Source organism: Crinia signifera, chromosome 4, assembly GCF_055691185.1.
Source record: "Crinia signifera chromosome 4, ASM5569118v1, whole genome shotgun sequence".
NCBI lineage: Eukaryota > Metazoa > Chordata > Amphibia > Anura > Myobatrachidae > Crinia > Crinia signifera.
Window position 1 is genome coordinate 117,217,386 of NC_139220.1, and position 12,247 is coordinate 117,229,632.

A 12,247-nucleotide genomic window follows, 5' to 3' on the forward strand; every position below is an offset into this window, starting at 1 on the left:
TCTTCCCTGCAATGCTTTGCATAAGGTAATACCTAAAAACTGTAAAAATAAAAAAAATACATACAGGTCGAGTATCCCGTATCCGAATATCCGTTATCCGAATTATTCCGAAATACGGACATTCCAGAAAGTGAAAATATTTTTTTTTTTTTGCTAAAAACTCACTGGAGACATTTGTAACAGCATCACTTAGGATATGATATGTAACTGGCACTATATATGTGCAAGACAATGATTGCTTGGCATTCAAATTCAGTGCTGAGATAGTACACACATTTTGTTTCACGTTTTGAAACCTTGTTTTTTGAACAATTAAAATATATTTGTGTGTATTTTATGTGGTAATAAAATATATTTGTGTGTATATTATGTGTTTATACAGCATAAATGCAAGATATTTCAAAATACATCATTGAAATATTAAAATATTCCGAAATACGGAATAATCCGTTATCCAAAATTCTCCTGGTCCCGAGCATTTTGGATAAGGGATACTCAACCTGTATAACTCTCTCATTGAACCTATTTATATTAATAATCATAGTAAACACATGTAACGATTGTATTAAAACTATGGCACACTGATGCCACCACTGCTCAGTGTTTCTGTTCAAACATCATGATCTAGAATGTAAATGAAGCTAGAACTACCAGCAAATTCTAAAAATGCAAAACATAATCATTTCCAGTACATTATCCTGTCAACTGGCTCTCATACAAAAATGCCAGCTGGATAGCAACCTTTGTACAGTAATGCGATTAAGAGGAAAATATCCATGCTGCTTTAGAACTGCTCATAATGCCATAAGAGTAATCTTCATAACATATTTATGTTAATTATTTAAGGTTGAAGCTGGATAGAGCAGAAAAGCTAATTAATGGACTTGGTGGAGAAAAGCAGCGCTGGAAAAGCATAGCCATGCAACTGGGAGATACTTACCAGAACATTGTTGGAGATATGTTGCTAAGTGCTGGTATCGTGGCCTATTTAGGGTCATTCACCTCAGAATTTAGACAAGTAAGTAGCATTATTAAAATAATGATAAATTATATTATTTAATTAAATTGGTCCACAACTCTTTATTCAGCTTTTTAATACATCTTTAGTTCTTATGCACAATAATGAATCTGAGTAGCATTTTGCACTACATTTTTCTATTATGTATAAAGCCAAACATCAAGCTGATATATAGATATGGTTGTTCCATTATATCCCACTAGCCTAAAAATGTAACTTACAGTATCAGCTTAATGGGAAGAAGGGACATGTGATACTGTAGATGAAAAAAACGGTAACATTGGCAAACCTCACGTGATTCCTGGTGGAGATGGAAAAAGCACACATGCATACAAAATAGTACAGTATGCAACACAACCTGACAATTTTAATAAAATATGATAAATGTGAAAAGAAATGGAGGAGTAACAAGCATGAGTGGTAAATAAAAAACACTTTACTAATGCAATAAAAGCTTACATACTGTACACTTAAGTTTTAGAAGACGAACAAACAGTTCAATCACCAACGTCTATACGGCGGCAGCAGGGTATTTTCAAGCCAGCAGTTTAGCAGCAGCACGGCAGCAGAGATTTCTCCGCAGCTCGGGACCAGACTAGCCGGTTCAGCATCACTGGAAACAAGCCCTCAACGCGTTTTGTCACGGGAGGTGTGAGCTTTTATTGCATTAGTAAAGTGTTGTTTATCTACTGCTCACACTTGCACCTCCTCCATTTCTTTTCACATGTGACTCTTCATGGAGGCTGGAGATTAGCCTTCCCTTGGAGAAGGGGCTGCATTGCACTGAAGGGATACCTATACCTGACAGACCACATATAAACAGTGGATTTTGCACTATTTGTATAAAAATATAATAAATGACTAGAAATGTGTTTGATATCATGACATTCCTGCATACCTGCCAAAACATGGCAGTGCTACACTGGGGGCATGGCCAATGCCAAATACTGTTTCCGTGTGGGTTCTCTTGGTAAGGATCAGGATGCAGCACTTTTTCAACTTGGTTGGAACATACTTGCCAATGTTCAAATGTTAGATGCAGCTGGTCAGCTTGGACACCAAGGCTTGGTTCATCTCATCGTTAATGTTAAAAATGAAGGGTCTATGTAGATGAAGTGGGGCCAAGATTATGACATTTTCTGAAAATGGAGTCATTTTTCTAACATACTTCCAATTCTTTTAGCAAGTGGGAAAGATGCAGGAGGATTTCCTAGTCTTCCGGGAGTACATGTGACTCTCCCAAACATTTTGGGGCAGACTATGAAACTATGATTTGGCCCTGAGCCTTGCCAATACTGATGGCTGACATGCGGTTTCAAAGATCATAGATCCTCTCAAAAAAATACATCTTATAAGCATTATTTTTCAAAGATCAGGTGCCAACATTGAATCGCACCCTTGTGCATATTTTCCTTAATAAATATCTTCTGTAGAAGAAAACTATACTGTTGGAGAGTTACTAGCCATATGTTTACCATTTAAAAGATGTCATCTCCTGGAAGGAGCTAGTGTTCTCCTGCCCATTTGTTTGTTTGACGACAGCTCAGCATCTCAAATCCTGACAGAACAATTGATCTTTATGTTTAACTAATTTTAAGTTTGTTGTTCGCTTTTGACCTGGTTCAGACAAGGCTGATGATTTATACAGGCCATTCTGTAAATCAATGTCGTGATACCCTATTTTGCTGATTAGCAGACATCAGTGATTAGCGATAAGGAGCAGAAATAAGTAATCATGTCACTGTATAGTTCATTGTTATGGCCTCGTCTAGTATACTGTTCAATTCTGGATGCCAGAAGGACATAAATACATTATAGACTGTACCAAGAAGGGCAACTAAAATGATGCATGGTCTACTGTACATCACACAAGTTATTGAAAAAGACTAAAATATCATAATATATGTTGTTTGTAGCACAGAAAACAAAGGGGAGACATGATAGAAACTTTAAATGCAAGTGTTTTAAGAAAGTACTGTAGTGAAACATTCTTCAAATGAAGAGATGTAATAGAAAATAAGGACATGCACTGAAACTAGAATGAGGTAGGTTCAGGGGAAATTTGAGGAAAAGTACCTTACAGAAAGAGTAGTGGATTAGTCTCCCACCAAAGTGTCTATTACATAGATCAATGTGAAAAGAAAGGGTTGGGATGTGCCCGCTATCTTAGCCACAGGTGAGGATAGGAAACGGTAAAAGAAATGTGCTTCCCTTATCGGGAAGTACCGTTCCTCTTTCAATTAGCAGTTAACCAAATGATCATTTGTATCAAACTTCCTCCAGGGATGCTCTGTTGTCCTCAGGATTTTTTATCCGGTATACATAAAAGAACAGATGTATATGAGAATACCGTTTGAGTAGATTCTCATATAAAGGGTAGGTTTAAGGGGTCACCTCTGGTCCCATCAGAAATAGATCTTCAGGTTGACCCCTCTGCTGGTAATGGTGGCGTCCCTTCTTCACAGTCCCTTCACGGTTCAGTATCACCAGTAGTCCAACGTGTTTCAATCGCTTACTGCGATCTTTTTCAAGGATCGCAGTAAGCGTTTAAAACACGTTGGACTACTGGTGCTACTGAACCATGGAGGGACTGTGGAGACGTGACACCACCATTACCAGCAGAGGGGTCAACCTGAGGACCTATTCTGGATAAGACCAGAGGTCTTAAACTAAGCTTTATATGAGAATCTCCTCAAACGGAATTATCATATATATCTGTTCTTTTATGTATACCGGATGAAAAATCCTGAGGACAACAGAGCATCTCTGGAGGGAGTTTCATACAAATTGTCATTTGGTTAACCGCTAATTGACACATACGGAGAAAAGGAACGGTACTTCCCGGTGAGGGACGCACATTTATTTTACAGTTTCCTCTCCTCACCTGTGGCGCAGAAAGCGGGCAATTCCCAACCCTTTCTTTGAACGTTACTCTGTACAGTTGGGAGGACACCTGAAGGAATATACCCCATTGGCAGCCTAGTGCGCACTGAAAGGGACTTATACATAGATCAATTTATATATGCTTGGGATAGACATAAGGATATCCTTATAAAGAACTAATGATGATTAAATAGGTTTTATGTTATTGTAAGGTTAAAAAAAGGGGCAGCGTAGATGGGCTACAGTAAGTCAGCAAATTCTATGTTATGGGCACATCTTACCTGCACAGAATACCTGAACATCCCCTGCAGGGTTTATTCAGCACCGAATTTGGAAGACACTTTCTACCAAAGATACTTTGCATGTGTCCCTATCTGTCAGTCATAATACAGCATTACTAATATCTGCAATAGAAACAGATTTCTATTGTCAACTGACTTTTGTAATCATATGAAAGAAGAAAATGAATTAAATTGTATGGCAGCAGGAATAGTTCTGTGGCAGAAAGGGTTCCTCATGTGATCCACTCCCCATTTCTTTTCTCTTTTGCACACAAAAGTGTAAGAAATGTATGCATCAGCATGAAAACAGAATAGGATACATGTACCTCCAAGAAGAAACATGAGTAATATTTTCTACAATGGACTCATGTTAAAGTTGAAGTGTTTCTTTTCAAGATATTGCCCATAGCTGGAATACCTCAATGGTGTGTAAAAGATCACCACCCATGGCTGGCATATATATATATCTCACAAGTTTTCTCCATCGAGAGACTCATGGGCAGATTTATTAAGGCCGGTGAAGTGATAATGTGGCTGACACTTTATCACTGACCAATTGTCCCCTAACTCTCATTTCCAACTCAACTGGTAACTTGACAGTTAGGAGCTAATTGTTGGTGATAAAGTAGCAGCCACTTTATCACTTTACCGAGCTTAAAAATCTGCCCAGTCATCTCAGTGTGCCAACAGGAGTGAGATAACTGGTAACCATTCCCTTGTCTCTTGGCCAAGCAGCTGGGAGGGAACTAAGTGTTCCTTTGTGCAGACACCTTGCCTTAAGCCCTGTACACACACATCGATTTGCTTTTGATTCAATGTTAGATTTGATTTTCTATTAGATCTACCATTATATCTTTCCATTTGATTTGGCATTAGATCTGTACTTTTGCATTAGATATCGAATTCGATATCGAATTCATGGTACATTATACACATTCGATTTTTCCTTTGCTGCACAGTAAATTTTTCTGTTCAATTTTGTGAAAACGGGAGCGCGCATCAAATCGAATATAGATCGAAAGTGACACAAAAACCATTAGATTTGTGTACAGGGACATTTGTGTAGAGATAACAGATCACATTGATAAGACACACAGAAACCCTGTCGGCAAATGTGTGGTGATGGCCAGAATTCTTAAGCCTCCCATCTACTACTCAGACATATCTGAAGCTACAAATCTCTTTTCTCTCAGATTTCCCTTGAACTCTCAGGAATCTGATCTGGCTCTGGGCTAAATTTGCACTATTCACTTCAGATACATCTGATCAGATCTATAATGAACCCCTGACAGCTTTAGATCAGAAGGGTCTTTGGTGCAGCACCAAATATAAGTTTTGGACAGATTGATCTGCCTATCCGATATGGGGGAGCTCAGATTTGGCCTTTTTTCTTCAGATCGGTCTGTCAGATTCATCTGAATCTGAACTGTCCAAATCTGACTAGTGGATGGGGGCCTTTAGGAAATGGAGGGAACTGGTATTATTGAATATACATTGTTTTTTACATTACATTTACATTGCTACCTTGTATGATGTGTAATAAGGGTATTGCTGTACGTTTACTATTGTCTTCTGCTGTGCAGTCTGGGAACTTATATAACTGCCAGAGATCCATAGCAGTTATAAACATACACGTGTCATGTCAGATACAGGGCCAGATGCACTAAGCTTCAAAAGTGATAAAATGGAGAGTGATAAAAAGCCAGCCAATCAGCTCTTACCTGTCCTATCGCAGGCTGTGTTTGATAAATGTCAGGCAGTAGCTGATTGATTGGTTTTTTATCAATCTCCATTTTATCACTTTTGAAGCTTAGTGCATCTGGCCTGTCTAAAGTATACCCAGTATCATCACAGCAAATTACGCTGTTCCGTATAATGTAATATATACCTTGTAAACATTATGCATCATCATTTTCAAATGATTTTTATAGAATATATCAAAATATATTTAGGGTAATCTAATGTTAATTTTTTTTTAATTTAGTAGATTTTATGCATTTTTTTAAATTCGTCTGGTAATGTATTATTCCATCTGGAAGGCTTTGATAAAAAAGCACTACAGTACAGTGACATAAGGACAAGAATAGCCTATGCTTTTCCTCAATTTAATTTTATTCAAAATCATCATGCTTTATTAAGCAGGAAATGATCTGGCAATAAACACTAAACACACAATTTAAAAATGGAAAAGAATCACAGTATGCTTGTTTGTGATTAAGATTATTTCAAGTGGGTGTTGTAATTTCAAGTGAAGTGTACCTACTTGGCAATTTTCATACTTTAATGTCATTTATAATGTTACCCTACTATAATCAACATAACTTTATGTAGTTCTAGTAACTTTTAATTTCATAGGATGTGATTAACAATCAAATGAATGTTCTTTCTTAAAATGATCATTGTTATATGATTTATAGACTGTAAAATGTCTATGTACAGTCAGTGGCGTAGCTATGGCTCCGCAGCCCTAGCCATGGCGGGGGGGAGCCAGTGCCACGGAGGCGCAGAGTCCTGATGCAGTGATCTGTGGGAGCCGGAGTCAAAATGAAAGTAGGGGCTGTGGGTGGACCAGAGTCTCTGGCCACTCTGCTGCAGTGCCGATCTGCCATACAGGCAGAAGATGACAGTCGGAAGCTGTCATAAAAGAATACAATGAAAAGCCTGCAGCTGCACAGGCTACAGTGTTCTCCCCCATGCTTTCATTTACGGGAGGTCCGCCTGGCATGTGTCCCCTTGTAGCCCAGCAGCTCTTGTTGGAGAGGGTGTCGGGACAAGCGGGGATGAGCGGGGAGCAGAAAGCCCGGTGGCGCCATATGTACAGCGCCGAGCAGGACGCCCTGCGGCAGCTTCTGTACAGTCAGGGGAGAGACAAGCTGTGGATGAGGCGACCGTACATTGAAGGTAGATCTCTCTTGGGGGAGGGTAGGGTATGTGGCGGCAACACCGAAGGTTGCTCTTACTGAATTTTATTGGCAGGGGGGCGCAAGATTTCTAGTTACGCCACTGTGTACAGTATTTAAATATATATTGGTGAAAGGAATTGCCTAAAAAAATTACATACAGTTCTGTAATAACATCATACAACATCTTAATTCATACATTGATTTATGTGGAGCATACATCAAGAGTTAGATTCCCTGATGCTGATTCAATCCACCATTCAGCTACCAAAAATGGCAAAAGGAGGACATTGATGATGGTCGATCTTTTGGAGAATCAGGAAAAAAACCTTCATGTTTAAAATCTCTGATTTGCCAATCCCAAGAATCATAAAATTGAGGATTTCCAACATTTTGAATTTCCCATATGACCTGACCCAGGCATCAGGAGAACAGGAAATTGTCTTGATTCCTGATTATGTGGGACCCTTTAGGGTAGAAACAAAAATGCTTTATTTCATCTAATGGCAAGAATAACATTGGAAGCTCTGGATGCATACCAGTGTTTAAAGTGTACATTAGGTCTGTAGAGCTTAGTAAAATTATCTATCCTTGAGGCTTATATACTCTATATATTTTATATGAACTCTATTAATAAACCATATGCTTCTTTATTTGAAATATAGACAACAGAAAAAGACCATATGAAGATATTGAGTAATTTATTGGTTTAAAGCACACACAATTTTGTAAAATGTTTCTAAAATAAAAGGACTTATTGAAGTTCTGTCTGTTTTTGAAAATTGTGCAATTCAAATGTTCATGCAAATTGCTTAATTCACGTTATTTCTTCTAAAATTGTAAATAATTGTTTATTACACTCACAGTTTTCTGGAACTTACCGATGTCATTTTCTTTTGTCCCTTAAGGAAATTTTAAAAGAATGGTTCAATATATGTAGAGACAAAAACATTCCTGTGTCTGATGGATTTGCACTTTCGGGCACCTTAGGAGATCATGTAAAAATAATGGAATGGCAATTTCATGGGCTGCCAAAAGATAAGTATGTCAGCTATTCTGCTTTCCAACAGATTGTTTTGAGTAAAAGATGTAATAAATGCAGGAAAAAAAAAAAAAACCTTACAAATCTGATTTTCTTTCTCAGTTTCTCAATAGAAAATGCTATTATTATGACGTCAGCTCAGCGTTGGCCTCTTATGATTGACCCTCAAGGTCAAGCAAATAAATGGATAAAAAACATGGAAAAAATAAATAAAATTCAGATCTGCAAAGCTACTGACTCAGACTATCTCCGAACAGTTGGAAACAGTATACAGGTACTAAGAGATTAAATGTGTTTTCCTTGCTTGAAATCATTTATTTTTGTGTGAATATTACAAAAACTATAAGCTGAAAAGCAAAAGGAAAATGTAGTTAATTCTTTACACGTTACACTGTTTAAGTTATAATTACCTTGTTAGTCTCTGTCATCTTGTCAAGCTCTTTATTATGATTTATGACCCCAAGGCACCTGTTCACCACTCATCTCATGGCTTTCTGCCTATTTAGATCATTTTGAAAATATTATGAACAATTGACTGCATGTACGGTATAGTGTTGACTTGAATGTTATGCCTGCAAAATGGTCCTTGTTACAAGAAATTTGTTTATTTGATTAAGTATTTTTAAAAGTACATTTAAATATCCAATTTAATAAAATTGCATCACTCATTAGCCTTATATGAATGAAGGCTACATACGCATATTAAAAATGTCTTATAAATAACAATAATAATTTTTAATATGAAATACTGGAGGTTTCAAAGGCGCAAAGGAAACAGAAAAGCAGCTCAATATAAACTAGAACTTGTTCAACCAAAACAAGTAAAACAATGGTAAATAAAACAGGGGTAAGGATATATTCAAGCGCTGTCTGTATGTGTTCTCTTCACTTCTCCCGTCCTCGTGAGTCGATATGCGGAAAAAGGATCTTTTTCAAGGCTTAAGAAGAAGCCTTGAAAAAGATTCTAAATCGAAAAAAAGATACCTTTACGTATTTGAAATACACACTCCCCTTGTGAGTGTGGTACGTTCTATTTCCATTTCCCTTGTGTGTTTTAAAGTTTAAATACAGTCCCACACATTGTGTTCTTTTCCTTTTTCCGCATATCGACTCACGAGGACGGGAGAAGTGAAGAGAACACATACAGACAGCGCTTGAATATATCCTTACCCCTGTTTTATTTACAATAATAATTTTTATTAGTAATACATAATTCCAAAAATAACAGCACTCCAGAATCGTGAATAATGCAAATAACATATTGTGTTAGCAAACTTTCAGCTTATAACCCCCGTCGTGAGGCACAATCCAACTGTACAGAACAGCACAAATTCACACAATAAATACCTAAAGGGTGCCTGTTGCTCCTGGCATCCTGAAAAAAAGAATCTGTTTTGTACTACCCCATTGGCAGCTTTCTGTCATAGGCAAATGAAAGGGTCACCGGCGTGCGGCCATGTATGTGGAGGAGGTCCCGGAGTCCTGCCGAGGAGACCTAATGCTGTATATGCCGATGCGGTAGATATAAAACATCACGTGGTACTGTTAGCCCACTCCAGATGATCAATTTGGTATGAGTACTATCCTCTGGGTCATTAAAAAAGAAGTTTATTACACCATGAGGCACCCCTTTTGTCTTCAAATTCCAAAGAAATAACGGCACTCGGAAAGGCAAAATAATGTTGGTAAAACTGGTGTATTAAAACATAACAAGCTTTCAGGGTATCAGTCCCTTCCTCAGGTTATACACCTACAGCAAACAAACAGTGATATAAAAAATACCTTTACACCCCCTAAACAGTGTCCACTGCTCACGGGTCCCATGCACGCCGGAGCCCGTTCACCAAAAGCCGGAAAATGACGCACTTCTGGGTGAGCACAACTAGCAGTTGCCAAGCAACCTACCCGCTTGCTTTTCATAGCGGGAGATATCCGGAAATGGCCACAGTGTTATCCCAGAGCACAGGCACCTATATAAACAAGTGGAAAAACAAAACATACAGAAAGAATAACCATTAAAAAATGCAGCATAAACCGCAATATGTGGCTAACAGCCTAAATACATGTTAAAACATAGGCGTATCAGAGCAGACTATCCCAATTCAGTTTATCATTCAGGCCTTTAGGATAAAGTGTATAAAGCCTGAAGATCCATCAAAAGCATTTGAGAGCTGACAAAGGATGTCACAATCCTTTAAAATGGCAGGCTACAGGTTGATATTTTACTATATATTAAAAATACTGATTCAGGGCTTCTGAACCCGGAAACACAGTATGTGTCATGCAGTAATTGTTGCAAGTTAGTGTTTAAAATATTTAACACATGTACTAAATATTTAGCTTGTATAGTATGGGAATTCAGAGTCAACTGGATTTGCAAAGCAGAAAGTACCCTTAGTTTTATTATTGTGAATCCTTTGGTAAATGCCAGCCAATTAGAATATAACTTAAGCTGGAGTAGTTAGTGTAAACATGGGGGAGCTAACCAAGTGGTAATTTTAGAAAGCCGTGACTCTTAAAAAACAGAGAAGACTTGTAGTGGTTCTAAATTATTATAATCCTGCAGCTCTTAAATTATTTTCTACTTTTAAGTTAAGCAAAATAATAAACACCGGTTGTCTGATGAAAATGTATGATTTTTTTTTACAACTGGAAGAATTTTAATAGCCTAAAAATAAGAGTAGTAGTAGTAATACTATTAATACTCTGGTGTCAGAAGAATCATCTCCAGCTTAATACAGAAAAGTCTAGGGAGCTGGTAGTTGATGTTAGGAGATGTCAACCCTCTCCTCCTTCACCGGTGAGGATCCAGGAAGCAGATATTGAGATTGTAAAATCTTATAAGTACCTGTGTTTTCACCTGACCAATAAACTGGACTGGACTGATAACTCTGTTGTATATGAAGAGGCAGATCAGACTTTCCTTTTTGAGGAGATTGAGGTCTTTTGGGGTGCAGGGAGCACTGCTGAGGACTTTCTTTGACTCTGTGGTGGCATCAGCTATATTCTTTTGGGGTGGTTTGCTGGGGCAGCAGCATTTTGTCTGCATATAGCAAGAAACTAAACAGACTGGTTAAGAAAGCAAGTTCTGTTTTGGATAAGGTAGAGGTGGTGGGTGAAAGGAGAATAATTGGCAAGTTAGCATCCTTGTTGGATGATCTGTCCCACCCACTCCAGGACATTTTGTCGGAATTAAGTAGTTCCTATTAGTGATAGATTGCTTCACCCTCTATGTCTTATGGAGAGATACAGCAGGTCTTTTCTTAATGCTGCGGTTAGACTATATAACCACCATGGTCCCCAGCAGACTTCTTACGTTATGCCAATCATGTGTAATATATAGTAATATATATTTACATATTTTATTTACCATGGTTCTGTACTTTGTTTTGGTTTTTCTTTTATTTATTTTTTATGTGTGTTTTTATTATGCTATTTATTCTATCTCTACTATGCACTTTGCTGTAACAATGTGAAATTCTCCATTGTGAGATGAATAAAGGAATTCTATTCCATTCTATTATAATAATAATAATCACAACAACAAAAAATTATAAATAATAATAACAACAATGGAAACTATAACCCAAGCTGGTTCTCCATTGGCACTTCTTAAACAATCAGTAAATGTTATAGTGCTCCATTGGTCATAGATATATTGTATTATATTTTAAAGTACAATGTAAACAATCTTTAGTGTAATATAAAAATAAATAAATAGAACACTGTTCATATAGCCTAGGTTAAATCGAAAGACCGCTCATTGTGCAGACTCCTTTATGTAGGTAGAATTGTTATTTCTACATCATTGAACAAGTCTGCCTTGAGGTTTTATAGAAATAAAAAAAAATCTTTAAAAAAAGACCCGCTGGAGCTGGGAATCTGTCTGCTTCTTCCCATGGGGTCAGTTGGCACAGAGTGAGACTGACACAGTTTTTATTTTTCTTTCAAGTCCGTTTCACTTCACCAAGAAGCAAAATAGGCGAATCTCAGCCTCATGGGGGTTTTGCTAACAGTTTTACACTAAAAATGCAAACCATCCATTGTAGATTAGTGGCTTAATTTTAACAGCTGGATGTTTTTCTACAATAGAAGCTATATGTCAACATGTTTGCCAACTACA

The 12,247-nt window shown here is 37.4% G+C and overlaps 1 protein-coding gene across 1 annotated transcript in view; it reads left to right on the forward strand.

Moving 5' to 3' along the window:
• Window positions 1-12,247, forward strand: part of LOC146074345 (dynein axonemal heavy chain 3-like) — a 1,013,923-nt gene that overhangs the window by 876,449 nt on the left and 125,227 nt on the right. Inside the window, 3 exon segments of the mRNA XM_083182299.1 lie at window positions 847-1,018; window positions 7,991-8,124; window positions 8,227-8,398. Coding sequence (XP_083038425.1) covers window positions 847-1,018; window positions 7,991-8,124; window positions 8,227-8,398 — 478 coding nt within the window.